This window comes from Pan paniscus, chromosome 13 (assembly GCF_029289425.2).
Source record: "Pan paniscus chromosome 13, NHGRI_mPanPan1-v2.0_pri, whole genome shotgun sequence".
NCBI lineage: Eukaryota > Metazoa > Chordata > Mammalia > Primates > Hominidae > Pan > Pan paniscus.
Genome location: NC_073262.2, coordinates 140,854,213 through 140,881,546, shown reverse-complemented (window position 1 = coordinate 140,881,546; position 27,334 = coordinate 140,854,213). Strand labels below are relative to the sequence as shown.

Sequence of the window (27,334 nt, the reverse complement as noted above, 5' to 3'; positions counted from 1 at the left end):
GCAGGGAGCCGAGATGGCACCACTGCACTCCAGCCTGGGCGACAGAGCGAGACTCCGTCTCAAAAAAAAAAAAAAATTTCTAAAATTAAAGGTTTATGTTTTTAAAGGCACAGCACTAGGTCCGCTTCAAAGAACTTTTCTCCAGTGGCTTTTCAATGTTGTTTCCAAAAAGGCTGAAAAATCTAATCTCAGTCACTTGCTGAAATCTGTTTTTTCTTTCTTTCAATTCTGTTTTCTATTTTACCAAAAAAACCCTCTCCTGTCACAAACCCTCAGTGTCCCTGGAGAACATTAAATAATGGTGGAAAAAACAAGTTCCTGCTGGCGTGCTCTCAGGCACGTGTCCTTCCAGCGGCCCTGTGGGCACTCCAGCCCCTCTCTCCTGCTCTCTGCCGACCCCTCCCTCCCACATACCGTGGAAGCTGCTCTTGTCAAGGTCTCAAGTTCTCCAGCAGCCGAACACAGTGTCACTTCTCAGTCCTCGTCCCAGGGACCATTGGCAGCAGTGAGCGGCTCTCTCCAGGGAGCTCTTGCTGCCCTTGGTCTCCAGGCCCTGTGCTCTTCAGGCTGTCCCTCTGACCTCTTGGCCTCCCCACAGGCTCTTCCTCTTCTGCCCACCCTCGGGCTCAGTGTCTGCACCTCTTTTCCCCACCTGCACCCTGCATCCTGGGCTCTACTTCTCAGGCCCCAGCTGGTGGGTTGGCAAATTGTCTGGGTTTAACCTGGAAGGTAGATGAAGCCCATCACCACACAGGTCCAAGCCATGAGGATGCTTCCATGGCATGAGCCCTGGATGTCAGAGTGGCCTCGAAGCTGCACTCACTGCTCCCTGTGTCACCTCCGGTGACAGTTCAGATCCCTGCCAGCACTGTGCCACCTCAGTCAGAATAAATGGTTGCAAAGCCATACACATCTGACCACCTATCCACATCTTCTACCTCATCTCCCATTTCTCCTCTCCTTCCCTCCTCTCCAGCTACACTGGCCCCTTGGCTGTTTCCCCGACTGCCCTGGCAGGCCCCTGCCACAGGATCTTCGCACATGCCCAGCCCTTTGCTTGGAATCCTTTTTCCTGAAATAGACCTGTGGCTCACCCTGGCTGCCTTAGAGTCTGTTTTCCACCCGCTGCTGCATTAGTAATCTACTGCTGCATGGCAGATGGCCCCAACGCTTAGTGACTTCAGCAATGAACTTGTATTACCTTGCACGGTCTCTTTGGGTCAGGAATTTGAGAGCGGCTTAGCTGGGTACTTCTAGCTCAGGGTCGTTCCTGATGTTGATGGTAAGATACTGGTGGGGGCTTCTGTCACCTGCCAGCTAGAGGACCGGCTTCCAGGAGCCTCACTTGCAGGCCTCTCACACACTGCTGGCTCTTGGCAGAGGCCTCAGCTCCTTGCCATGGGGACCTCTCCGTAGGGCTGCCTAGATGTCCTCACAGTGTAGCAGGTGACTTCCCCAGAGAAGAAAAGAGGAAGCCAAGGTGCCTTTTAGGACCTAGAATCAGAAGTCAGGTACTCTTTGTTAGAGGCAAATGCCTAAGTCCAGCCAAGGTTTAAGGAGAAAGGAATTAGGCCCCACCTTTTGAGGGAGGAGTGGCAAAGAGTGTGGACGCGTTTCAAAACCATTGTGTCACCTTTTCTGTGGTCTGCTGTGAATGTCCAGTTGAAAATCACAGATGTCCTCTATATACCCTATGCCTCTGGAGCCCTTCTTAGTTATTGTCTCTCTCTGCTACTAGAGTGCCAGCTCCTGGGACAGGGATTTTGGCCTTTGCTGCCAGCCACCTCCTGGCTGACACCTGGTCACCTGCACCTTACTCAGTTTGAATGACTTTTTATCTTTTGAGACAGAGACTCTCTCTTTCGCCCAGGCTGGAGTGCAGTAGTGTGATCTCCGCTCACTGCAAGCTCTGCCTCCAGGGTTCAAGCGATTCTTCTGCCTCAGCCTCCCAAGTAGCTGGGACTACAGGCGCCCTCCACCACGCCCAGCTAATTTTTTGTATTATTAGTAGAGACCAGGTTTCACCGTGTTAGCCAGGAAGGTCTCGATCTCCTGACGTCGTGATCTGCCCGCCTCTGCCTCCCAAAGTGCTGGGATTACAGGCGTGAGCCACCGCGCCCGGCCAGTTTGAATGACTTTTGTAACAACTCAGATCTCAAGTTTGTTACTGATTTCTTTTTTTTTTCTTTTAAGGAATGTGTTTACTGTGAAAACAAGGAAAAAGGTAATATTTGCATACCATATGAAGAAGATATTCCTTCTCTGGGACTCAGCGAAGTGTCGGACACCAAAGAAGACGAAAATGGATCCCCCTTGAATCACAGGATCGAAGAGCAGACGTAACCCCTGCCCCACCTCAGCCCGGCAGCCAGCGAGGTACACCAGGTGGTGCTTTGAAGAGATGAAAGATCTTCATGGCTGTTTCCACTGAAATGGACACATATGCTCATGTTGCTTTTTTTGTTTTAGAAAAAAAAACATAGTTTTCTGAAGGGGCGACTTAAAACTGTGGAGAGTGGGGAGGGTTCGGAGAGAAATATGTTTTTATATATAAAATATATATGTGGAGTTTTGTGGGATGGGGAAGAGATTTTAGTTGTTATTTAACTTGAGAAAGACTAAGCGCCTCTTAGTGTCAGGGAAGTTGCCTCAGTGCTCCCAGAAGTCCTGTGACTGTGACGAGACCTCTGCTGCACCAGCTGGGGACTCTGGCTTCCAGAGCTTTCCCAGGGTGTTTGGATCAGATCAAATTTTGTCCTCTCTTGGGGACTGCTTTTTATCTGAATTATCATTTAGTCAAGGTAGAGTGTTTTTTTATACATACCAAATGGAGATCGCAGCCTCTCCTAGTTTTATTTCAAAACGTTTCACATTAAATGGTGTGAAGCATTGTTTGGCAAACCAACAGCTTTGGCTTCTGGTGTGGTCAATATTTCAATCTGACATAGGTTTTGTTTGTAGTGAACAAAGTTGAAACATTTGCTCTGGACTAAAGAAGCCTAGTGGTTTGTGTGGCCAACTCCATCGGATGAATGCACACGCAGACAGACCCTCTGTATATTTCTGCATCATTCTTGTCTCCTTTTCAGACCATGATGGCCAATATGGAGATTAAAATACGTCATCAGTCATCTCTTTATGGTGACTTCCCTTTGCAAACCAGGCTGTGACCAACACATGTGAGACCCAGTCCTGTTTGGTTTTCTTCCGTTGGAGCCACCCAGACATCTGCTTCCACCCAGCCAAGCCCACATCACGTCTCCTGGCCGAGAGCAGCCACTGCCACTCAGTCCGACAGCTTGCGACTGCATCTGTATTTTCAGGGGTGCAGTGAGCTCACCTCTCCCACTGCACGCTGGGTTGGGTGCACAGCCCTCATTCTTTTCATGAGCCCGACCTCTCTCGGAGCAGCTTCAGGCCTCTGCCAGTGTCCCCAGCACTTTTAGGTCATTTGGACACTTGGGGAAAAGTGAGACCAGTCTGCCCGGCTTTTTACAAAACCTCATGTTGCATTGTATATTCCAAAGATGGTTCGGAAAATTTAATATTGGCCCCTGGTGGGAATTCAAAGTTATCACTGAAGAACAGTTGACTTAAAATTGGACCAAGACTATGAGGCTTAAAAGGGACCAGCGTTTTCTTTTTTTTTTTTTTTTTTTTTTAGATGGAGTTTGTTTTTGCCCAGGCTGGAGTGCAGTGGCGCCATCTTGGCTCACTGCAACCTCTGCCTCCCAGGTTCAAGCGATTCTCCTGCCTCAGCCTCCTGAGTAGCTGGGACCACAGGCAACTGCCATCACACCCAGCTAATTTTTTGTATTTTTAGTAGAGACAGGGTTTCACCATGTTGGCCAGGCTGGTCTCGAACTCCTGACCTCAAGTGATCCACCCACCTCGGCCTCCCAAAGTGCTGGGATTACAGGCGTGAGCCACCACGCCCGACTGGGACCAGGGTTTTCTGTTTTTTGATGGAGGTGAAATCTCTTTGTAATCCACTAGGTTTTCATTGTAAAACCATCTTATGCCTGACTATTAAACCTGTTCTTCATAAACACAAGAACACTTTAATTTTTCGTTAATTTACAAAGTAACATCAGCTGCCTATGCCTATGATAAGGTAGCAGTCTGCATTCTTATGGCCATTAGATGTTACAAACTCCTTGCCTCTAAAGTCAGATCATGAAGGGATAGGTGTTAATCTAAGGTTACAGCTATGTTACCGAAACACAAAACTGCCAAAATCTTACTCTGCTGTTATGAATGTTTACCATCAGCATTATTTTATCATTTAATATGTGCTCATTGATTGTTAACCGTAGCTTCAGCGCGTGCCAAGCAGTTGACTTAATAGGATCATCTTGTGAATTTGTTTACATGATGCCAAGCATCAAGTCATGTTTTCTTTAGTGTGTGTGCTTACACAGGTGTTAAACAGTTTTTCTCTATTTTAAACTGAGCCTTCTTTTTAATATATTCCCGAAGAGATATGTAAATAAGCTCTCAGAGTTTGTGTGATGATTTGTTGAGCCTTGCCGGACAAGTGGTTTGTTTGTGTGCAAACCAAACTTTCTTTACCCAGTGCAATAGATTTGTTTGACTGCTTGTGTCTTTTTATGACCTGTTTGCCTTTTAGAAAATTGGTAAATAAAGCAAGTATATTTTTATTTTTACTTGTATGTATTTTTCACATAGCACAAAGGAAAACCTGAATAGAGAGCAAAGATTATTAAAAAAAAATTTTTTTTAAAGAACTCCAGGAATTCTGCATTAAAGAATCTTACATCCCAAAGGCCTCCTGGCGGTCAGCTCCCTTATAGCATTTGCTTCTTGCTGGCTCCCTTTCTTCCTGTGCGTGTCACACACACACCCTCCTTCAGGCTGCAGGAGTGAACTCATGTAATGCAAACCTAATCGTGTCATGCCCCACAGTCTTTTCACTTTCAGTTGGAGGGGTGCAGCTGTCTGGCTCAGCCCTAGAGTGCCCCCAGCTCTGCCTCCACGCACCTCTGTCTTCCCTGCATCCCTGCCCTGGGTTACCTGGCCTTTCCAGGCTGGCTGCCTGTCTTCTGGTCATCGGGCTAGGTAGGGCTAAAGGTGGGGCGGTCAGGAGGCTCCACCAGGAAGGTCACATGTCTCCATTGCGAATGATATGGGCAGGGCAGCATAGTCCCCTGACCCCAACCCTTCTTTCACAGTGATGAATGAAGCCTTGTGAGGCCAAAACTGTGGAAGCCCGAAGAGTTGCTCCCCGTCCCTCCCACTCTTCAAACCATGACCCTGGGGGTGGGAGCAGAGAGCTGAATGGATCCTGAACCCAATGCCCAGCCTCTGAGAAGCTCCCTGAGCAGAAGGGAGGGGCTCTCCTCTGCCTGCTAGCCTGGCTGCCTAACGCCAAGTGCTGATGGGATAAAAGGCAAAGTCCTCCTAGCTAGCACAGAGGCCTCTGCAAACTGCTCTAAATAGCCAGATATGGTTGTTTCACTGAACCTGAGTGCTTTTGGAAGACTCTTAATTATATTTTTATTTACCATATAACCGCAAGGGATTTATTTCCAAACCAAACAGAGATTCTCTGAGTCTCCTGGGCAGATTGCCCACAAGGGGCCTGGACAGTCTACAGGCCACAGCTGCCTTTGTTCCCCCAGGGATTTATGGCCTGCCACCCCCACTGCTAACTGGTATCCCCGCAGCAACCACCACCCTGCCCAGCCTCTGCTGGCCTCTGTTCCTGGCTCTAGGGGGATCAAAGGGCTCAAATGCTCAGGAAGTCCATACTCAGGCAAACTTTGAAGGCAGGACTGGCCCAAGGGACAAATGGCAGGAAGTGTTGGCTAGGGGAGGCTGCTGTGAAGGAGGGAGGGAGGGCTTGGTGACCTCAAGATAGGCCAGGCTTCTGGGACAAAAAGGCCATGCCCGCTGGCCAGTGCACCGCTAAAGGGAATTGAAGCTGACCTTGCAGAGGGGACCTTGGGCAACTTCCAGTCCAACCAAGAAGGATTTTGCTGATGTACAGCCTTCTCTACTTAAGCTCTTTTCCCTGTAGGATCCTTGGTCACACCGAGGCATATCCCAGTGCTTAATTTCTCCTTCCCTCAACTCTAGACAGCATTCCTCAACCCCCCACCCACTCCACTGTCAGACAAGGCTTTTGAGGTCCCTAGTCCTCCCTTTAGCCTCCTCTCTCATAACTCCTATCACCTGTCCTTATGTTTTTACAAGGTCAACTTTATATCATGTCCCATAACCATAAACAATCCTTCCTTGCCTTCTGTATAGATTAATTCTAAATGTTAAAACCCTATGAACAGTGTTACATTGTTGTGACCGTGAAAATTGTCTCCTGAGCCAAGTAATGTGCTAAGATTACATTTCTTGGGAAGCTTTTTGTTTTTCCTAGAGTTCCTAGTTGCTTTTCTTTTTTTTTTTTTTTTTTTTTTTTGCTTGCACCATTTGCCTTTATCATGTCCTCCTTGCCCCTCAAATCCAGTTCCCCATCCAATCAAGTGTTCAGTCAGGCTTTACCCAAAGTCCTCTTTTGGGGCCCTGATCATCCTGTTGCAATATAAATTGCCTAACATAAAGCAGATGTTTTAGGATGAGAGCATTCTAAAACATCTACTTGGCCTTGTTCGTTTGGATAATGAGAGGAGTGTAAATCAGTTTGCAAACTTGGGAGTACAGGAAATATCAGTGAGTTTATTTTTCCCTATCACAGTTTCTCGAAGTAGTGGAAATGTCATTGTAGCCACTTGGGGGAGTGGGGGTTCTCCTTCCCTGGGGTGATGTCTAAGTGGTGAAGGAGAGTAAAGTCACAGGCTAATAATCCACTTCCTTGGGATCCACCACTCCAGCCCCACCCTGCCAGCCCCACTACTGGGCAGGTGGGGAGTGTGTGAAGTAAAGCGGTAGTTTCACACCCAGGTGAGTGATGCTGGGCTGGGGGAAATCTCAGGACCCTGCTCATAGAGCAACCAAGAGCCAGAGCAGGGACAGTTGGGAGCCGGCAGGAGGGGGTCCCAGGTAATTACAGAGGTCAGTGAGGTGACTTTGGGAGCTTTCAAACCTCTCACCAAACTCACCCAGCAGGAAGCCTGCAGGGGTCCCTCTGGTGGAGAGGCGCAAGTAAAGGGGCCGTGGGAGGCCTGTCAGACCTCTTTAGGGGCAGTGGGGCGGTCGGTCTGCAGCCTAGTCCTGCTGCTCCGCTCAGCTGCTGCGGTCCCGTGATGTTCCCCTCCCACGCGGCCTTCCAGCCCATCCTGCCAGGGCCACCCCTCACCTTCCCTACCTACCAGCGCTTCTGTGAGGCCAGGCTCTGCTGGGGGTGCGGGGAGGTGGACAGGGGGTCCTAGGTCAGACTGTGCCCTTGTCCAGGGACGCTTATAGCCTGGAGGGGCTCAGAACAGACCCTGACGATCCCAGCCCGGGTGAGTAGTGGGGACTGAGGAAGGCAGGTGCTGTGCGGGGCAGGCTGGTAGTCGGCCGGCTGGGGTCCGAGAAGGCGTCTCCGCGTTCCGGCTCCTCCACACAGCGTCCGGACTGACGCCGGGGCAGGAGCCGGGCAGGGGTCCCCAGGACGCTGCCCGAGGGCGCGGCCCCACCGCCCACGCACCCCGCCCGCGGCCAAGAGGAACCCAGCAGATGGGCGGCCCGCCGCGATGGGGGAGTCGCGGGCGTCTGGCCGGGACAAGCGCCCGCCGCCTGCCCGCGGGACAAAGCGTGCGAGACAAAGGCGCGGCCAACACCTGTCGCTCTTGGCGCGGCCGCCGCTTTTCTCCGCCGAAGCGGCCGCAGCTGCCAACTGTCACGGGCATCAAGTTACAGGACCAGACGGCAGCTTCGGCGGGCCTGGGAGGCGGGGCGCGGAGGACGAGGAGGGGAGGAGGGAGGCGGGCGGGGGGCAGTGGAAGGGAGGGAGGGGGCCCCGGGGGCCAAAGGGGACTAGAGGGAGATGGGGGAGCTCAGAGGGGGGCGGGGGTGGTGACCCGCAGAGCCCAGGGGGAGAGCGGCGCGGGCGGGAGCACCCGAGACCCCGCCCCACTAGGACTCCAGTGCTGGCGGAGGGCGGCGTCGGGGGTCCGGCCCGGCGTCTGGACGAGTCCGGAAGAAACTCAGGGGCCGCCCCGCCACCGCTGCCCAATGGACCCTGCCTCCCCGGGGCTTGGCAGCCACCCCAGCCGGGACCTGAAACCCCTCTAGGTCCAGAGACCGCGGACTTGACTGTGGATCTGCACACCAGGGACGCATCTCCTGGGGCCAGTGGCCCCAGCGCTCAACTCTGGAGGCGCCATCGGTGAAGGAGGGAAATGAATGAATTAATGGGTGAATGAATGAGTGGACGGACGGACGGACGGGTGGACCCTGCTCGCACGCGCGGCAGATCAGTGGTCCTAGAGCAGCAGACGGAGAGAAACAAGCGCAGGCAGGGCCGCAGCTCCCCGGGGTCGCCGCCCCGGTGCCGCCCCCGCGGGGGTCTAGGGAAGGCCGGGCTGGGGGCCCCGCCTAGCTCAGCCAGCTGCCCGCCCGCCAGAGCCGCGGGGCCGGACAAAGCGCGCTGCCCCGATTGGCTGCAGCGCGCCTCGCGGTCGGCCGCCCCGGGCCCGCGCGGCCAATCGGCGCATTGAGATGCAAATAAGCGGCTATAAAAGGGGCGGGACCGCGGCGGGCCGGAAGCCGCGAGGAGCGCGGACGGCTGGGCTGCTGCTGGGCGGCCGCGGGGCAGCTGAGGGCGCCGGCGCTCCGGTCCCCGCCGCTCCCCGTCCCCGCTGCTCCCAGTCCCCGCCGCGTCCCGGGCGGAGCGGGCATGGCGCCACCCGCGGCGCCTGGCCGGGACCGTGTGGGCCGTGAGGATGAGGACGGCTGGGAGACGCGAGGGGACCGCAAGGTGCGGGCCGGGGCCATGGGCGAGCAAGCGGGCGGGAGGCCGTGCGGGGCTGGGATTCAGTGCCCCGCTCCCCGCAGGCCCGGAAGCCCCTGGTGGAGAAGAAGCGGCGCGCGCGGATCAACGAGAGCCTGCAGGAGCTGCGGCTGCTGCTGGCGGGCGCCGAGGTGCGGCGGCCGGGCAGGCGCCGTGGGGCTGCGGGGCGGGCGGGCGGGCGGGTCCGGGAGCGCGCTGCCGGCTCACTGCCCTTCCCGCCCGCGCAGGTGCAGGCCAAGCTGGAGAACGCCGAGGTGCTGGAGCTGACGGTGCGGCGGGTCCAGGGTGTGCTGCGGGGCCGGGCGCGCGGTGAGTGGCGGCGGGGCGGGCGGGGGCGCCGGCCGCGGGCGCCTGTAACCCCTGCCAGACGGAGGACTTCCCTCCCGGCGCCCCTGTCCTGTCGGCGGCGAGGGCTCCCACCGGAGCAGGGTGCGCCCCCGCGTCTCCTGGGTGAGCCGCGTCCCCGCGGGTCGGGTGGGCTGGGCCACGCAGTCGCCGCTCACCGCGCGGGACGCGGCTCTCTCCCTCCCACCCTCGGGCCCAGAGCGCGAGCAGCTGCAGGCGGAAGCGAGCGAGCGCTTCGCTGCCGGCTACATCCAGTGCATGCACGAGGTGCACACGTTCGTGTCCACGTGCCAGGCCATCGACGCCACCGTCGCTGCCGAGCTCCTGAACCATCTGCTCGAGTCCATGCCGCTGCGTGAGGGCAGCAGCTTCCAGGATCTGCTGGGGGACGCCCTGGCGGGGCCACCTGGAGCCCCTGGACGGAATGGCCGGCCTGCGGGGGGTGCTCCGGGATCCCCAATACCCAGCCCCCCCGGTCCTGGGGACGACCTGTGCTCCGACCTGGAGGAGGCCCCTGAGGCTGAACTGAGTCGGGCTCCTGCTGAGGGGCCCGACTTGGTGCCCGCAGCCCTGGGCAGCCTGACCACAGCCCAACTTGCCCGGAGTGTCTGGAGGCCTTGGTGACCAATGCCAGCCAGAGTCCTGCGGGGGTGGGCCCGGCCCTCCCTGGATCTCCTCCCTCCTCCCAGGGGTTCAGATGTGGTGGGGTAGGGCCCTGGAAGTCTCCCAGGTCTTCCCTCCCTCCTCTGATGGATGGCTTGCAGGGCAGCCCCTGGTAACCAGCCCAGTCAGGCCCCAGCCCCGTTTCTTAAGAAACTTTTAGGGACCCTGCAGCTCTGGAGTGGGTGGAGGGAGGGAGCTACAGGCAGGAGGAGGAATCTTGTAGAGCTGCCAGCGCTCTCCCAGGTTCACCCACCCAGCCTTCACCAGCCCTGTGCGGGCTCTGGGGGCAGAGGTGGCAGGCGTGGTGCTGGGCACTAGTGTTCCAGGCAGCCCTGGGCTAAACAAAAGCTTGAACTTGCCACTTCAGCAGGGAGATGAGAGGCAGGTGCACTCAGATGCACTGCCCAGAGCTGTGATGCTCTGTACATCTTGTTTGTAGCACACTTGAGTTTGTGTATTCCATTGACATCAAATGTGACAATTTTACTAAATAAAGAATTTTGGAGTTAGTTACCCTTGAAGTATTGTTGAGTGATGTGTCATTACTGTGTCAGATATGTAAATGCTAAACTAAGCACATTTCCCCTGCATCTGAGGCTGGTGAATGTCCTTTAAAACCTCACCCTTTCTCAGCAGAGTGAGCAGTGTGATGGTGGTGGGGATGCACTCCGCGGCTGTCTCTGCAGCAGGCAGTGCTTCTGCCCCCCATGCTAGGCAGGTCCTCAGGCCCAGCCTGTTCTTGGGCATTGTGTGTCCTGGAGAAGGATTTTGTTTGCATGAGGCTTGTCTCCAGGGTAACTCAGCAATAGGGAGATGACCTGTCTCTGTGCCACTTTCTTGTTCATGAGCTTCAGGAATAATAAAATAATGCCTAATTGCTACCTATTTGGTTTGAAAGTATCTTTCAAAGACCTGTTTTAGGACCCATGAGCATGACATAGACATGAGTCTACTTGTGTGAGGTTGTTGCTTATCTTGACTGAAGAAGGAACTTCCCCACTGCTGCCGTTGACTTCAGTCAAGGAGACCCACCCAGTTTGTGGCCTGAAATGAAAGCGCCAAGGCCCCAGGGGGCTTGAGCCTTAGGTCAAACTGGGTCCAGGAGGTCAGAGCCCTCAGGGATGGAGGGTGGCAGGATGGGCAGCTGGGGTGCGGGAGCCTGCCCTCTTGGGCTGGGCCAGACCTGCAGATAGCACGTGGTCAGCCGGCTGAAGTCACCGCCACAGTTAGCCTAGCCCCCTCCTCCTGCTCCAGGACCCCAAAGCAGCAGCTTCTCACTGTGGGTTGGCAGTCCCCAGGCTAGGGCCAAGGTGTGACAACTTAGGATTGACATCAGGGTCTCCTCTCTGGACATGTGCTTTTGCCTTAAGAACACCTTTCCCAGCAGCCCCTTTACAAAAGCCCCCAAGCAGGTCCTGGCCACCAGGGGTGTTTCAAAGTTTGAGGTTCACTCTGGCTCACATCAATTCAATCATAGAAGCCACTGGGCTATAACCAGATGCAGCTTAACTTTATCATCTGGAGCCGAGCTATGGGGGCAGTGGGGGAGCCAGTGCCACAGAAGAAGGCTTGAGCAATGGAAATATCATTCCTGGGATTATTTTAATGTCCTCAGACAGGCTGATGTAGGATGTACCCACCAGGACACGGATGGATAACGGGCCATCCTGAAAGCCCTGGTTCCCAGTAGCACCCAGAGGCTATGCCAATGAGCTCTCATGTCATTCAGGGAGCATCAGCCACGGACTGCTTCAAAGGAACAACTTTCACCTCTCAAGTCCACTCATCACACCTTCCCAGATGCCCTAGGAGGGGGTCAAGGGGAAGCCCAGGAGGCAAGGTGCAGGAGGCTGACCTGGAGTAAAAGCATTGCTAGGACCAGGGTCAGAAGCCACTAACCCAGAACTTAGGCCCCGTGCCCCTCCAGCCCTAAAGTCAGCTTCACAGTAATCCTCAAGTGCAGCTTCTTTTGGAAATGTAACTGGCTCCCACACCAGTGACCCCCGTTGGCCTCCTGGGGCTGAGAGCTGCTCTTGCCTGCGGTGCGGCCTAGGGCCACCAGCTTCCCAGTCAGCTGGTTGTTTCACACCAGCTCCTCTCCCAGCACCCCCAGACTCCCCACAAGCCCTTCTCTGAGGGCTGTCTCCTTCCCACCCAGATCCCTTCTCTGAGGGCTGTCTCCTTCCCACCCGGATCCCTTCTCTGAGGGCTGTCTCCTTCCCACCCGGATCCCTTCTCTGAGGGCTGTCTCCTTCCCACCCGGATCCCTTCTCTGAGGGCTGTCTCCTTCCCACCCGGACCCCTTCTCTGAGGGCTGTCTCCTTCCCACCCGGATCCCTTCTCTGAGGGCTGTCTCCTTCCCACCCGGATCCCTTCTCTGAGGGCTGTCTCCTTCCCACCTGGATCCCTGACCCACTGTATTACTTTTCTATGGCTGCCAAAACCAACGACCACACTCTTGGTGGCTTCAAACACATGGTTATTGTCTTGCAGTTCCACGGGTTAGAAGTCTGTCAGGATTCACTGGGCTAAGATCAAGGTGTTGGCAGGCAGGGCTGTGTTCCTTCTCCTGCCTCTTCATTCAGGGGCCACCCACATTCCTTGGAGGGTGGTCCCTTCCTCCATCCTCAGAGTTCCTCGGAAGCGTTGCATCTCTCTGACCCTTCTTCCTTGGTCACGTCTCCTCCTTACTTCTACTTTTAAAGATCCTTGTGATGACACCAGCCCCCTGGAGAATCCAGGATAATCTCCCTGTATGAAGGTCTTTAGCTTAATTCTTAATCACATTTGCAAACTCCCTTTTGCCATGTAAAGTAGCATATTCGCAGGTTCTGGGAATTAGGATGTGGTCATGAAGGACATTCTCTGTGACACCTGCCTGCACCCTGGCCCAGGCGTTCTGCCTTCCATCGTGAAGCACTGTGGCGCCCGCTTCCCACATGGGCATGGGCCCCCATCCCTGCTCACCTGCTCAGGGACTCTGCTCTCCACTGCACCATTCGCTTCTCCTCCCTTCTGGATCATTCTCATTAACCTACAAACAGGCTGTAATATGAATACCTTCACTCGGAAGAACCTCCCTGGATGTGACATACTGTTAGCCTCTGTCTCATTGCTCTAAAGCAAAATTCCTTGAAAGCGTCATCTACACTTACTGCCTCCACTTCCACACATCCCATTCCTCTTCATTCCTTTCCAATCAAGCTATTGTCCACCCTTCCACTGGAACTGCACAGTCAAAATCTCCAGTAACGAGCATGTTTCCCAACCCAGTGGGCATGTCTGCATGTCAGCTTCACCTCTCGTGGGTTATGACTCATCCATCTGGAGGCTCCTTCTCCAGTCTCAAGGGCACCACACCAGCCTTCCTTCTACCTCATCGGCCATCCTCAGTCCCCTGTACTCAATGCTCCTCCCTGCCGACCTCCAACTGGACGTGTTCTTCCCAAGGCTCTGTCCTCAGCCTTCCCTGCCGCCCCCACACCCAGTGACACCATCTGGCCCGTTTTGCCAATCCCATGCCCTTGATTCAAAGCCCCTCTCCAAGCAGCTGGCTCCTCTCTATCCTCCTGTCCACTCAGTGACTGCACTTAGATGTCAGATGGGCTCATACCACCACCAAAACAACAGATCCTCAGGCATTACCACTTCTTGGCACCACGTGGATTGAGCAAAAAAATCTAGACGTCACCCTCAAGTTCACCCTCTTCCTGCCATCCCACTTCCTATCAGTCAAGCCCATGAGCACTACTTCTTCTTTTTTATTTTTATTTATTAATTTATTATTATTATTATTATTATTATTATTTTGAGACGGAGTCTCACTCTGTCGCCCAGGCTGGAATGCAGTGGTGAGATCTTGGCTCACTGCAACCTCCGCCTCCTGGGTTCAAGCAATTCTCCTGCCTCAGCCTCCCAAGTAGCTGGGACTACAGGCGCCCGCCACCACGCTCGGCTAATTTTTTGTATTTTTAGTAGAGACGGGGTTTCACCGTGTTAGCCAGGATGGTCTCGATCGCCTGACCTCGTGATCCCCCCGCCTAGGCCTCCCAAAGGGCTGGGATTACAGGCTTGAGCCACCAAGCCCGGCCGAGCTCTACTTCTAAGCCCTGCCTCCACGTGTCGTCTTCTTTGCCACCGACCGAGTCCAAGGCAGCCTCGTTTCTAACACGGGCCTCCGCAGCAGGCCTCTGACTCCCCTCCCACTCCAGTCCTGACCGCGACCTTCAAGACTCTACCCGGTTCAGCACCGCCGCCCCCCGGGGCTCCTCCCTTCCAGCCCTCCCTACGCTCTGCTCAGGCCTCTGCAAGTGACCCGAGAGCCAGGACCCGGACGGTCTCGATCAGCCAGCGCGCCCAGCCCTTGAGCCCTTCCGGGACTGCCCGGAGCCGGCGCTGGGGAATACCGAGTCCCTTGGAGCCGGGTTCGGGGAGCGCCGTGAGCTGGGAGGCGCTCGGAGGAGCCGAGGCCTTGACCACGCCCCCTCCAGCCCCGCCCCGCCAGAGGCGAGCCGCGGGGCCTCCTGGGAGATGTAGTTCCAACCCCTTTACTTAGCTTTTTGGTTTTTTTTTTAAAATCACTTTTATTTAAGCATTTCCAACAATGACAACTCTTATAAAAAGCATCCAAGCGCAGGACACAGAACTGCAGCAAACAGCATTCTTATGGGTAGCTAACAGACATTAGAACTTCTACCCTTCTTTGAGACACCAGAGTTCACTGCTGAACTCTGCTTCCAAGTCCTCCTGCAAAGCACACCACAAGCTCAGTCCATGTTCTCAGCCCGTCAGCTTCAGTTCACATTGCCACACTTACATATCAGTAACAGAAGAGAACACACACCATACAGCATTCACAGCAGTTGACAAAGGGGTAGGGGGAGTACAAGTATCATTTCACTTAACACGTTCAAATAAAGCGGGTTATCTAAGAACAAAAACTCAAAGTCTTCCAACAGATGTGGATGTCCTTTGAATGCAAAAAACATTCGTACATTATTTGCTATCATTGCTGTCTGCACACTGTCACCAAAGCCGCAGGATTGAGAAACACATCTCGCCAAGTTAAAAAATATCCGTTATGCACCACCAAGTCTCTGCACGTGCTCTCTCCTTTTCTCACTCATACTAGCCTTTCATGCCTCAGCACCACCGTCAATCCCACACAAGGTTTCAAAAGTTCAAACAGCCTTCTAGTTCCATATCACAGCCTTGCGTTCACAGCGTTGATACGACTCTATGAAATAAAGAGTAGCAGATAAAAATGGGACACCCACCGTCAAAGACTCGGCCTGTGATGTGTGATGACGAATTCTTGAATGAGAAGGCATGTAGACAGAAGTGTTCCTATGGCAGAATGTTTACAGCACTACTTTCAATCAAGTGCTTCTTCCATAAACATTTGAAATGAGATGAACTGCAGAGATTAAATGAAGGTTTCATATTGTACTTTTGTATTTGAGGGGAGACAAGTGTTAAAAAACAAAACAAAAGAACCAAACTGTGACACCATGATCTTCTAAAAGGAGATTTTCTTAAGGAAAAAAATCCATATGGTGGGGCTCAAATTAAAACAAGGAATAAAGAATGTAGTTCTAATTCATGGCTTCCATTTTGAACAGGCAAAGAATTCACTTGACAAGTCCAGGGATAAAATATTACAGGAGAAGCCTTCTGATATCAGTTGTAGTGTGTTGGTTTACCAATCAGGCAAACAGCAGTTCACTTTCAACCACTCAATATTTCAACCTTTCATGTAACAAAACTTATAAAATTCCTTTAGCTGTTCCTTTTTCTAAAGAAAAATGTCAAAAATACTGCTGAATATACTCCACACTGAAGAAACCAATTTTGAAAATTCTTAGTACATATGTATTTTACAATATACTTACCATGAGTTTAGAAAAATTTGAATTCCGACCATTCTATACCAACCAACCACAACCCCACTGTCTACGTTCCCAGCCAGAAGACTTAGAATCCATGCTTGAGCCAAAGCCTCCATTAAAACCACTGCCCGACCCTGCATTGGATGCTGATCCCCAACCAATAGCTGCACCAAAATTAGAACCACTACAAGAGTTATTTCCAGAACCGAAGGCCTGGTTTGGCTCCCTCTGCATGTTGCCTTGGCTTTGGTTACCATCCGATGGGCCTGGCTGCTTCGCTGGCTGGCTAACACGCCCATCGCACACCAACTGCTCTGCAGCACTGCCCGGGGGGCAGCCATCATGGCTGGATTAATGCTGAACGCACCAAAGTTTATCCCACCACCCATATTACTACCTTGATTGTTTCCCAAACCAGCTCCACCCCCTCTACTCTTACCAAATCCACCCTGATTCCCAAAGCCACCTGGATTACCACCAAATCTTCCACTTCTTTCTGTCTATTGCTATTGCGCTTGGGTTCGGCATTGGATATGTGAACGCTGATTCCTTTCATCGAGTCCTCTCCACAAAGAGACCGCGCAATCTGATCATCTGCAAATGGAACAAAGGCAAAGGCCCTGAACGGCTTGGGGACGAAGACATCCATCACGTCCCCATACTGAGAGAAGGACTCCCGCAGCTCATCCTCAGTCATGTCCTCCGTACGGCGCCCCACAAACACTTTTCTGCTTCTCAGAGGCTCATCTTGGCTTTGCCGCACCATAAGAACGTCTCCAAAGGTACTACAGTACTCTTTCAGGTCCTGTTCAGTTGTTTTCCATGGGAGACCCAACACTATTAAATCGGACTGGTCTTTTCACTTTCACTGCTGATGAAGCTTCTGTCTCACCCATTTTTCTTTTGTTACCTTTCGGATAGTTGACAACATACACCGGATTTCTCCAGCCAGCATCGGGGGCATGCAGAATTCCTTCTACCAGCCGGACACCTCTCATACATTGAGACACCGGATTCCTGCAGCGAAGCCCACACGCCCCTGGAAACTGGGCTGTAACCGTGGACAGCAGCACCGTCCCATCGTCTTCCGATGGTATTTCAATGGGCTCATCGTTCTCATCTTCGGTTACCCGAATATATTCAGACATCTTTTACTTTTCCACTAGGCCGCTGCTGGGAAGCCCGACAGGGACACCGAGGCAGCGACGGACCCAAGCGCCAGTGTTTTTTTGTTTGTTTGTTTTTTGTTTTTTTAAAGAGGCCACCACAAGTTGAGGCGGGACTACAACTCCCAGAGGCCGCCGCGGCCCGGAGGCCACCGCGGCCCGGAGGCCACGCCCCTTGGCGGCGAGCTCTGAGCCCTTTGCCGCATTTGACACTCGACATCCTCGTGCTTCTCAAAGCACTTGCCTTAACGATGAGCAACGGCATCCAACGGTGCCCGAGGGACTCGCGCTGCCCGTTAAGCAGCTTTGCGGTGGCGGAGGCTGGGCTGCCGTCTCTCCGACATCCCGGGACAGAGGAAGAGATGAAGGCTCTGCAGCCCCCGCCGCCCGATTTACGCTTGAGAAAGCGAAGGCGAGAGAGGTCGTCCAGCCCCTGGGGGCCCAGCCCTAGAGAGCGGGGCGCGGGCTGCGGGGCCCGGCGGCCTGGACGGCGGAGCGTTGAAAGCTCCCCCAGGGATAGGAAGTGCAGCCGAAATCAACGACTGAGGTCAGTGAAGGAGCGGACGCTTGAGGCCTTGGAGGGGAAGCAGGTTTCTCCAGGAGGGAACCCGGGCCTCCGCTTTGCTCAGCGCTCCCCTCGCGAATGTGTTGAGCACCTGTTATGTGCTGGGGGTACAGAGGTGAGACTCACAAGGCCCCTGCATTGTCTTTAAGATCAGCAAGACCCCGCAGAGAACCCAAATCCAACGCGCACTGCCCAGAGGCAGACACTGGCATTCCTTGATAGACGGTAGCCAGGGAAGCCCAGGTCTTACTAGATTATTGTCAGTACTGGGATTTGAATGTATCTGAGAGGAGGAGGGTTAAGGTTTAAGCTGTGGCTCAGAAGCCCCTCAGCTCTTCGTGGAATCTCCCAGGCTTTTCACTCTTGCATCCTCATGGAAAAATACTGCCCTCCCTGGGAAACCATGCTTTCTGTGCACACCTGCTCTGTTCCCATGTCGCTGTACTACCTATTGACCTGTCAATGGATGATGACACTTGGGGTACTATCCTCTCTCCTCCAGATCTTGCCCCACCTTAACCTTGAAAGAATATTAAATGCGCCCTTAGACGTCAGGAACCATCCCTCAAACCTTGCCATTCCTCTCTGTTGAACCTGCTCCAAATCTTAAGTGCCAACCTCCATCTTATCCACTTTATCCTGGGGAACTTGTCCTCACACCCCGTTGAGGTTTCTTACTTATTGTCCTACTGTTTTCTTCACACTCCAGTTTCTTAAAAACAGTCTTCATTCTCATTTTCTTCATTTCCTCATCACCTGTTTGTCCCTAACAAAATTTCAGTATGGCTACATTTCCTGCCATTCTACTATAGAAAACTTCTGCCAGAGTCTCCAATGAACTCCTGATTGCAGAGTAGACTCTTCAGTTTTCTCACCCGAACTTTGCGGCATTTGATACTCAACATCCTCATGCTTCTTAAAACATTGTTCTTGCCAGAGCACGGTGGCTCACACCTGTAATCCCGGCACTTTGGGAGGCTGAGTTAGGCAGATCGCTTGAGCCCAGGAGTTCAAGACCAGCCTGGGCAACATAGCAAGACTCCATCTCTACCAAAAATGCAAAAAATTAGCCAGACATGGTGGCCCGCACCTGTAGTCCCAGCCACTCGAGAGGCTGAGGTGGGAGTATCACTGGAGCCCGGGAAGTCAAGGCTGCGGTGAATTGAGATCATGCCAGTGTGCTCTGGCCTGGACAATGGGAGTGAGACCTTATCTCAAAAAATTGTTCTCTGTCTAGTTTTCTTGCTCTTCTTGTTCCACCATTCCTTCTCAGGTTCTGACAGTGGCTCTTCACAACTGGATATTAAATGTTGTCTTTTTTTTTTTTTTTTTTTGAGACAGGTTCTCACTCTCTCTCAGGCTGGAGGCTGGAGTGCAGTGGTACGATCATGGCTCACTGCAACCTCGACCTCCCAGACTCAAGTGATCCTCCCACTTCAGCCTCCTAAGTAGCTGGGATTATAGGCGCACATCACCATGCCTGGCTGATTTTTGTATTTTTTTTGTAGAGAGAGATGTTTGTAGTGTTGCCCAGGCTGGTCCAGCAATCCACCTGCCTCACTCCCAAAGTGCTGGGGTTATAAGCATGAGCCACCGCGCCCAGCGAATATTGTCTTCTTAAATATTGTGCCCCACATTTCTTTGCTAGGCCCTCTTCTCTAGCTTCTAGGCTGTAATCTGTATGATCTCCATGGCTTCGCCTGCTGTGCTACCAGCTGCAAAATCTATTTCCGGCCCAGCCCTCTCTGGAGCTCTCATAGAGTTTATCCAAATGCCCCTGGCTGTCGCCTCTCAGGAATCCCACAGGTTCTGCAACAAGTTCAAATGTGAACTCAGCTTTCCAACAAAACCTGCGCCTCCCTTCATGTTCTGGATCCTTGAGAGCAACAAGGGCATCAATCCTTCAGGCTGGAAACCAGACGGTCCATGGAGACACCTCCCTGGAGCCCTGCCTGGGCGACCTTGACCTCCCAGGTTCCAGGGGACACTGGAGTCCTGCAGGGAGCGTCCAGGAACTGGCAATCCCGCCACTTCAACAGGTTGAACGAACAAGAGGATGAGTCTTAGACATCCCTTTCCCCCTGTCCGGCTCCTGCATTCGTAGTTCAGGTTCTTGGCTGTCACCTGGAGAATGGCAGTGGTCATTAAGAAAACCCCCACCTTGAAGGTCACGCCCTGAGCTTCGGTCTTTTCAAAAGCCCAACACTGCAGATTCTCAAAGAATAGTAGGCCTGGTCCTCACGTGGGCCAACTCAGAACTTACTGACTGCCTCCACGCCCCCTCCGCCACCTTCTGTCTCCATGCCCTTGCCAGATATTTGGTTTGCTGCATGGCCAAAGCCGCTGCTCTGCCCTCTGCATGCCTCCAGGTGTGGCTCAGATAGACTGCCTGCCTGAAGGCTTTCCTGGTCACCCCTGGTTTTATGCAGTTTCCAAGGCTTCTTTTATTTCCCTGACGGCATAGTCCAGATAATATTTGCTTGTTCATTCCACAGTTGTTAACTGGAGGCCTGCTCTTTGTCAGGCATTCTTCTAGTTGCTGGAGACAGACAGCATTTCTTCTCAAGTTTATGCTGTTATGGGCAGATAGGCTGTTGGGTTGTTGTTGTCTTTTTTTTTTTTTTTTTTTGAGACAGAGTTTGTGCTTTGTTGTCCAGGCTGGAGTGCAGTGGCACGATCTCCGCTCACTGCAACTTCCTCCTCCTGGGTTCAAGTAATTCTTCTGCCTCACCCTCCCAAGTAGCTGGGATTATAGGCGCCCGCCGCCACACCCAGCTAATTTTTGTATTTTTAGTAGAGACGAAGTTTCACCATGTTGGCCAGGCTGGCCTCGAACTCCTGACCTCAGGTGATCCACCTGCCTCAGCCTCCCAAAGTGCTAGGATTACAGGCGTGAGCCACCACGCCCAGCCTGTTGTCTCTTGATCCTTGAATACGCAGTCTCTGTCTTGTCTGTATTCCTGCCTCACATTTTCTCTCTCCTGCCTCTATTTTCTCTCCCTCCCTCTTTATCTCTTAAACCATTGTCTCTTCATCCACATCGTGGGAATGGCAGTAGTACCTACTTGTTCTGAGGGTTGAATGAAGTAGCGTGGAAAGCCGCTTTCTCAGTGCCTACTGTTGGTTGGAATTCCCTTTCTCTTTGTTTCCACCTCGCTCTCTTTGCGTCTTCATTCTCCCCTGCCTTCATATCCTTCCGTTCCCCATCTCACCAGCTCTCTCTTCCTCTCTCTGGCTCCCTGCCTCTCTCCTCTCTTCCCTGTCTCTCTGCCTCTCTCTGTTTCTTTCATTCTCTCGTCCCTGTTTCTGTCTCTTCCTCCAACCCACTTTTGCTGGGCTTTCCCTGCCTCTGCCCCGCCTTGCCTTCTTTGTCTTTCTCTAGCCTCCCTCTGCCTCTACCTCCCTCTCAGACGAGAGCAGGTGACTCCCCTGATGCTTCCTGCCCCTTCCCTGGCAGTGGGTGTGGAGGGGGTGACTGCCCAGCTTCTGCAGCGCCAGCGACTTCCTCCACCTTGTTCCCGCCCTGCAGGGTCTGAGCACCTCCCTCATGCAGACAGAGCCCTGGCTCCCATGTTCACCACGCTGAGAAAGACCTGCGGGGGACAGCAGGAGGACAGCCGGGGAATGGGCCCGCACTTGCCCAGGTGAGTGCTGTGGGGAGTCAGGCCAGCCCTGTGGAGAAGGCCGCTGGAAAGGGGGAACTGATGCTGCCATTCCTTATAAAAAGGGCCACCCAGTCCATGTAGCTGAGGACCAGCACCAGGCAGGATCTTTAATGGGACTCTGGGCTTTGTTAAAGGGCCACAGCCTTGTTTAGGGAGGTGGGGACAGAGTCAGGAGGGAGAAGTACCACTTCTCCTGGGAGCGGCACATGGCATGGAGCAAAATAGCCCTGGGGCACGCCCTGAGCCCAGCCCTAGTTTTCTAGCTAAGGATCAGGTGAGAACCCCCAGACCTCTAGCGCCTCTCAGGAGCCTGGCTGCTGGCTGGTTCCTCTTCCAGAAGTCCGTGCAGATCCTGTCCTCTGGCTTTGCCTTGCCTAAGACCCAGTCTGCACCAAGGCTGAGTCCCTGGACCTCTGGAGAGAGAGGGCTGTCCCTTTGTGCCCTACAAGTACAGTGTGTGGGCGCCTCCCCTGGGCCCTGCACAGGTTCTGTGGCACCGGCAGCATGCGGGAAGGTGGGAGGAGGCACACCCTGCCTTTGGGAAGCTGAGAACAGATCCCTGGGGGCAACCTGTGCCCCTGTAACCAGGAGGAGTCTCAATAGGAAATTTTAGCTGCTCCTGGTGGAGCAGGGCCTCTGTCTTAAGGAGAGTGGAATTTCCGAGGGACAGACATTTCCTGACCATTTGTGTATAGGAATCAAGGCAATGAGAGAACAATCAACAGGGCATGGGAGATGAGAAAAAGGTGAGATGACCTCTGACAGGCAGGCTCCTGAAGGAAGGCTTCCTGGAGGAGGTGGCATGTGAGCCCTGCAGGACAGGTAGAGGTTGGAGGATGAGACAGAGGAGGGGGGCTTGCCTTTCAGACCCCAGGCGCCACCATGCTCCCCATCTTGACTTGGGAATTTCCCAGTGGCAGGGCAGGAGTGAAGCACAGGGCCTTCCCACTGCTGGGAATTTGGCTGTGTTGGCGCGTGGGGTCTGCCCTGGGGCGCGTGCTGCCTTCGCTAGCTTCATCCCATTTCCCTCTCTCCCCTTCTTACCATCAGAGGCAGAGCTCCTGCATGCCCGACCTCACTCCTCACGGCTCCCTGGGCAGCAGCGCCCTGGCAGTTGGAACTGGAAGGCTTATCAGAGTCCACACAGCCCCACTGCCCTCCCCACTCTCGGGGGTGGGCATCGGGGGACAGGGCCAGGGCAGGGAGGAAGACAGGGCCCGGCTCACCCCACAGCTCAGCCCATGAGGGTGCGCAGAGCAGGGCTGGCAGGAGTGGGCCACTCCACACCCAGCCCCGTTGAAGAGAAAGAACAGAAATAGGGAACAGAAAGTTGTCGATTGCTGTGTAACAAATCGCCCGCAGTTTAGCGCCTTCAAACAAACGTAGCTCCACAGTGTCTGTGGGTCAGACATCCAGGCCCGGTGAAGGGGCCTCTGCCTCAAGGTCCCTCCCGAGGCCTCAGTCAGGGCCCGGCCGGACTGTGAGTGGATTGCACGCTCCGTGCGGGGAGGCTCGGCTTCTCTGCTGGCCCCGCGCCTGTGGGCAGGATTCAGTTCCTCATGGGCTATTAGAGTGAGGGCCTCGATCTTTTCTGCTGTTTGGCTGGAGGCCTCGCTCAGTTCTCTGCTGCACGGACCTTTCCTTGGCACAGCTCCCGCATAGCTGAGCAAGCCGCGAAGGCGGGCTCCTGCAGCCGAAGGGAATTCTCCCCTCTTTCTGCTGTGTTCTGTTTGTGTAGGTTCAGCCCCGGGGAGGAGGTTCCACAGGACAGACAGACCAGGAGTTGGGGGAGTTGGGGGTGTTGAGGGCCATCTCACAGGCTGCCCACCACAGCCCCCACGCAGCCACCTGTGTCTGTGTTCTTGCCACTGTCCCTACCCTCCAGGAGTGGGTCTGGTCTCATCAGGGAGGGCAGCGCTCTCTTCACTCTGTCCTTACTCTGGTGTTTCACTGTGATTTTAAAAACTGAAACTGCAATTGTTACCCCTTGACATAGCTGCACCCTGAGAGGGCCTCTGCGACGCCTCTCCTTCTCTTAAGCCTTTCCAAGCTGTCTGACGATTTTTAAATCCCATTTCCTGAGTGACACAGAGCATCTTTTCTTAAGCTTATGAGTGACTTATTTGTGTTTTCCTCAAAGCTAGAGGGGACCCCCAATCTGTTTGTTTCCAGAGGCCCTGATGGTGTCGTCTTGGGAGTGGAGGAACCTGAGGGAAAAGCCCAGGGGCGAGTCAGGGGAGAGCTCTGCCCTGGTGCCCTTGCACGTATCCACATGGGCCACAGCTGCACCCGGCTCTCAGCAGAGGGCATCGCCATGCTCCTGGGCACAGCCGGGCCCTCTCGCCTCCCTGCAGCTCCTGATGCCTACCAGGCTCCGCTGAGGTCACCTTGGGCACTTAGCGTGGCTGCAGCTCTTTGCAGCCCCGTGTCCTGTCATCCATGTGGCCGTCATGTGGTCACTTTTGGGCATTGCCCTGCGCAAGGTCCATGGGGACTGGGCACCTTTGGCCATTCTTTCTTTGGTTGTCTGTGCAAGTAATAAACTAAATCTGAAAAGGTCTTCAATTTATTCACCGGCCAATCTGTCAGCCTTGGCCTTGCCTTGTGCTTGACAGAGTGGAGGGGAAAGGAGGACAGACTCGGTGGGGGGCGGGGTGGGTGAGGAAGTCCCGGGCCAGGCACCCCCTGTTTTGAGGATGCTCCGTGTCTCCCCTCGCCCAGTGCCACATTCTGCTCTCTGCTCCTTCTTTCCACAACTTGATCCATCCCCCGTAAGGCTTGGCCACTTCTCCCTCAGGATACTGTGTTTTACCCCAGCCGCCCACCTGGAGAGCCTCCGAGGGGTCGCGGGCGCTCCTCCGGGGCCTGCCGGCATCTGAAGCAGAGGAGCAGAGGCCTAGACCTCCCTTCGCCCCCAACACCTGGCGACGGACATTTGCCAGCTCTCAGCAGCGATGCGTGAATTTTACATTGTGCATCTGGATATATACCCACCACCTGAGTGTACCATTCACATGTTACTAGACTTTGTCACATCTAGTTAATCCTCCCTGCTTTGATCCATTTTATTTTTTATGCATTTCCAAGTAAATTATAGACCTCAGGCGGCTTCCCTAACACTCCAGTGCGCACATCGTTACAGTCCATTTGCCACCGGGTTTTCCTTTGGATGGAAAGCTTGGCGTTCAGTGCGATGCCCTGCTCACGAGTGAATACCTGCTGAGTTTTGACAAGTGTGTGCTGTTTGTGCCTCAAACCCTTCTCAAGGTCCTGAGCGTGGCCATCAGAAGGTTCCCTCACACACCTTCCAACCAGTGCCCTCCCGTGCAGGAGAGTGATGCTGGAGCCTGAGGCAAGAGGAAAAAAATGTGTTTTGTGTGTGTGTGTGTTTTTTGTTTCTTTTCTTTCTTTCTTTTTTTTTTTTTTTGAAACGGAGTTTTGCTCTTGTTGCCCAGGCTGGAGTGCAGTGGCGCAATCTCGGCTAACTGCAACCTCCGCCTCCTGGGCTCAAGCGATTCTCCTGCCTCAGCCTCCCAAGTAGCTGGGATTACAGGCATCCACCACCACGTCTGGCTAATTTTTTATATTTAGTAGAGACAGGGTTTCACCATGTTGGTCAGGCTGGTCTCAAACTCCTGACATCAGGTGACCCACCTGCCTTTGGCGTCCCAAAGTGCTGGGTGGGGTTACAGGCATGAGCCACTGCGCCTGGTCGAAAAATGTGTTTTTCAATGTTAATTTTTTTTTCACAATGTTTCAGTAAGTGGAAAATAAAAAAAAAATTGGGAAGTGTATATATTAAAACTCAAATATTTTAAGTTTAAATATTTTACTTATACAAAAACGGTAAGTTTACTCTCCTTACTTAAATGCAAACAAACTCGTGAATATTTCTAAAATCTACTATCTCGTTTTTCAGTTGAGAGAATTGTCATGTGAATTTCTCTTGACCAAGTGATGATCTTAAATAATTTTTCACTAACTTCAGCTGATCGAAATTTCTTTTGAAGATGCCACCGTGGCTGGGCACAGTGGCTCATGCCTGTAATCCCAGCACTTTGGGAGGCTGAGGCGGGTGGATCACGAGGTCAGGAGATTGAGACCATCCTGGCTAACAGTGAAACCCCGTCTCTACTAAAAATACAGAAAATTAGCCGAGCATGGTGGTGGGCGCCTGTATTCCCAGGTACTCGGGAGGCTGAGGCAGGAGAATGGCGTGAACCCGGGAGGCGCTGCTTGCAGGGAGCCGAGATTGCGCCACTGCACTCCAGCCTGGGCGACAGAGCGAGACTTCGTCTCAAAAAAAAAAAAAAATGCCACCGTGACTGGTAGTATTAAAAAGCTTCTCATGCTGGGTGCGGTGGCTCATGCCTGTAATCCCAACACTTTGGGAGGCCAAGACCAGAAGATTGCTTGAGCCTGGGAGTTCAGGGACCAGACTGGGCAACAACGTGAGACCCTGTCTCTGCAAAAAATTAAAAAATTAGCCAGGTGATCACGCCGCTGCACTCTAACCTGGGTGACAAAGCAAGACTCTGTCTCAAAAAAACAAAAAAAATTCAGTGTTTACAAATATCTTTAGTTTGTGAAGTGCCTTGGTTGCATTTGATCTTGATCTCCGCGGGGAATCCGTGTGTGTTTTTAATGTAGTTTTTTTAAACAGATGTAAGAATATTGAATTCACACACAAACACAAACATACAACACTAAAACAAGTCGTCACATTTCATTTCACAGAAGCAGAATTTTTGCATATCAATTATGAGCACAGCGGTTTGGGGCTGCGGTGAGCTGTGTTCATGTCACTGCTCTCCAGCCTGGGCAACAAAGTGAGACTCTATCTCTTTAAAAAAAAATTATGAGCCGAGGAAGACACAATTTGGCATAATCATTTTTGGAGGGTCATGGTAGCTTATACACCCTTGTATATATAACCTGCCATAGTTGTTCCATGATCTTATCCCTGGCCACAAGCGTGTTTTATGTTAACACCTTTTTCCAATCTCTAATTTCATAAGCTAGACCTAGTTTTTTCTTTGATTTCTGTAAAGTCAATGCAACTTCTTTTACTGTTAATGGCATTATTCTTCATGTGGGTGTGCTCATAGTCTGACACACTTGTTCACAATCGGCTACATCTGGTGCACAATCAAAAGTAAGGGGCTGGGCTTGGTGGTTTCTGCCTGTAATCCCAGGACTTCGAGAGGCAGAGGCAGGAGGCCGTGAGTTCAAGACAAACCTGGCAAATAGAACAAGACCCCATCTCTTTTAAAAAATTAAATTTTTCTTAAAAAGCAGGGTGTCAGATGTGGTGGCTTGTGGCTGTAATCCTAGTGCTTTAGGAGGCTGAGATGAGAGGATTGCTTGAGGAGGCGGAGCTGAAGTGAGCTATGATTACTCCAGCCTGGGTGACAGAATGTGACCCTGTCTTTTTAAAAATGGAAGCAAAAGTATTTGCTTCTTTCATTCTTGATAATATCTCAAATCAAATATAATTTTCTAGTAGTAGTACACATTTGCTTTAATGTTATTAGGCACAACATCCTTTTTTATTTTATTCTTTTGGAGACAGAGTTGTGTTCTGTTGCCCAGGCTGGAGTGCAGTGGCAAGATCATAGCTCACTTTAACCTTGAACTTCTGGGCTCAAGCAATTCTCCTGCATAGCTAGGACTAGAGGTGTATACCCCAATACCTGGCATTTTTTTTTTTTAGAGTGGGTCTTGCTATGTTGCCCAGGCTGATCTGGAACTCTTGGCCCCAAGTGATCCTCTCACCTTGGCCTCCCAAAACAGTGAGATTTCAGGCATGAGCCATGGCTCCTGGTTCCCTTTTTGTATGGTTAGCTATAAATTCACCTAAAGTTAATAACATGCCACCATTTGGGCCTCCAGTAATTTCTTGTGATCCCCTAAGATGTAAAATATTTTTTGCCTAACATGTAATATCTAAAATCACTCAAAATAATCTATTTTTGTTTCACTTATTTTATGGTATTCTGCAAAGCATCATTTATTAAACTGTCAATCTGAATATTTTCAAAAGACACTTTCATTTTAGAAAAGCATCACATGAGCCAGGTGCAGTGGCTCACTCCTGAAATTCCAGCTACTTGGGAGGCTGAGGTGGGAGT

At 52.8% G+C, this 27,334-nt stretch overlaps 2 protein-coding genes and 1 pseudogene across 5 annotated transcripts in view; 2 read left to right on the top strand and 1 right to left on the bottom strand.

Moving 5' to 3' along the window:
• Positions 1-4,661, top strand: part of PER2 (period circadian regulator 2) — a 44,584-nt gene extending 39,923 nt beyond the window's left edge. For 2 of the 3 annotated variants that reach the window (XM_034955486.3, XM_003813090.5), the window contains exon 23: positions 2,194-4,661. In XM_034955486.3, coding sequence (XP_034811377.1) covers positions 2,194-2,343 — 150 coding nt within the window. In that variant the 3' untranslated portion in view covers positions 2,344-4,661. The remainder of the gene's footprint in view (positions 1-2,193) is intronic. The other variant, XM_055109269.2, reaches the window with a different exon arrangement.
• Positions 4,662-8,662: 4,001 nt separating this feature from the next.
• HES6 (hes family bHLH transcription factor 6) lies at positions 8,663-10,440 on the top strand. 2 transcript variants are annotated; one of them, XM_034955485.2, is made up of 4 exons: positions 8,663-8,878; positions 8,956-9,042; positions 9,139-9,180; positions 9,456-9,584. In XM_034955485.2, exons 1-4 carry the CDS (start codon positions 8,798-8,800, stop codon positions 9,582-9,584), a joined length of 339 nt encoding a protein of 112 aa, XP_034811376.2. In that variant the 5' UTR covers positions 8,663-8,797. The 2 variants fall into 2 exon arrangements, with proteins under 2 accessions (XP_034811376.2, XP_034811375.2); XM_034955484.3 differs by having other exon boundaries at positions 8,664-8,878; positions 9,139-9,220; positions 9,456-10,440.
• Positions 10,441-12,403: 1,963 nt separating this feature from the next.
• LOC100972238 (TAR DNA-binding protein 43-like) lies at positions 12,404-16,955 on the bottom strand (annotated as a pseudogene).
• Positions 16,956-27,334: the final 10,379 nt, after the last annotated feature.

Excerpts from the sequence above, each read along its gene's own strand:
- HES6 (XM_034955484.3), top strand. The coding sequence starts at position 8,798 with ATGGCGCCACCCGCGGCGCCTGGCCGGGACCGTGTGGGCCGTGAGGAT. Across the intron at positions 9,043-9,138 it reads TGCTGCTGGCGGGCGCCGAG|GTGCAGGCCAAGCTGGAGAA; the intron begins GTGCGGCGGCCG and ends CCGCCCGCGCAG. Across the intron at positions 9,221-9,455 it reads GCTGCGGGGCCGGGCGCGCG|AGCGCGAGCAGCTGCAGGCG; the intron begins GTGAGTGGCGGC and ends CCTCGGGCCCAG.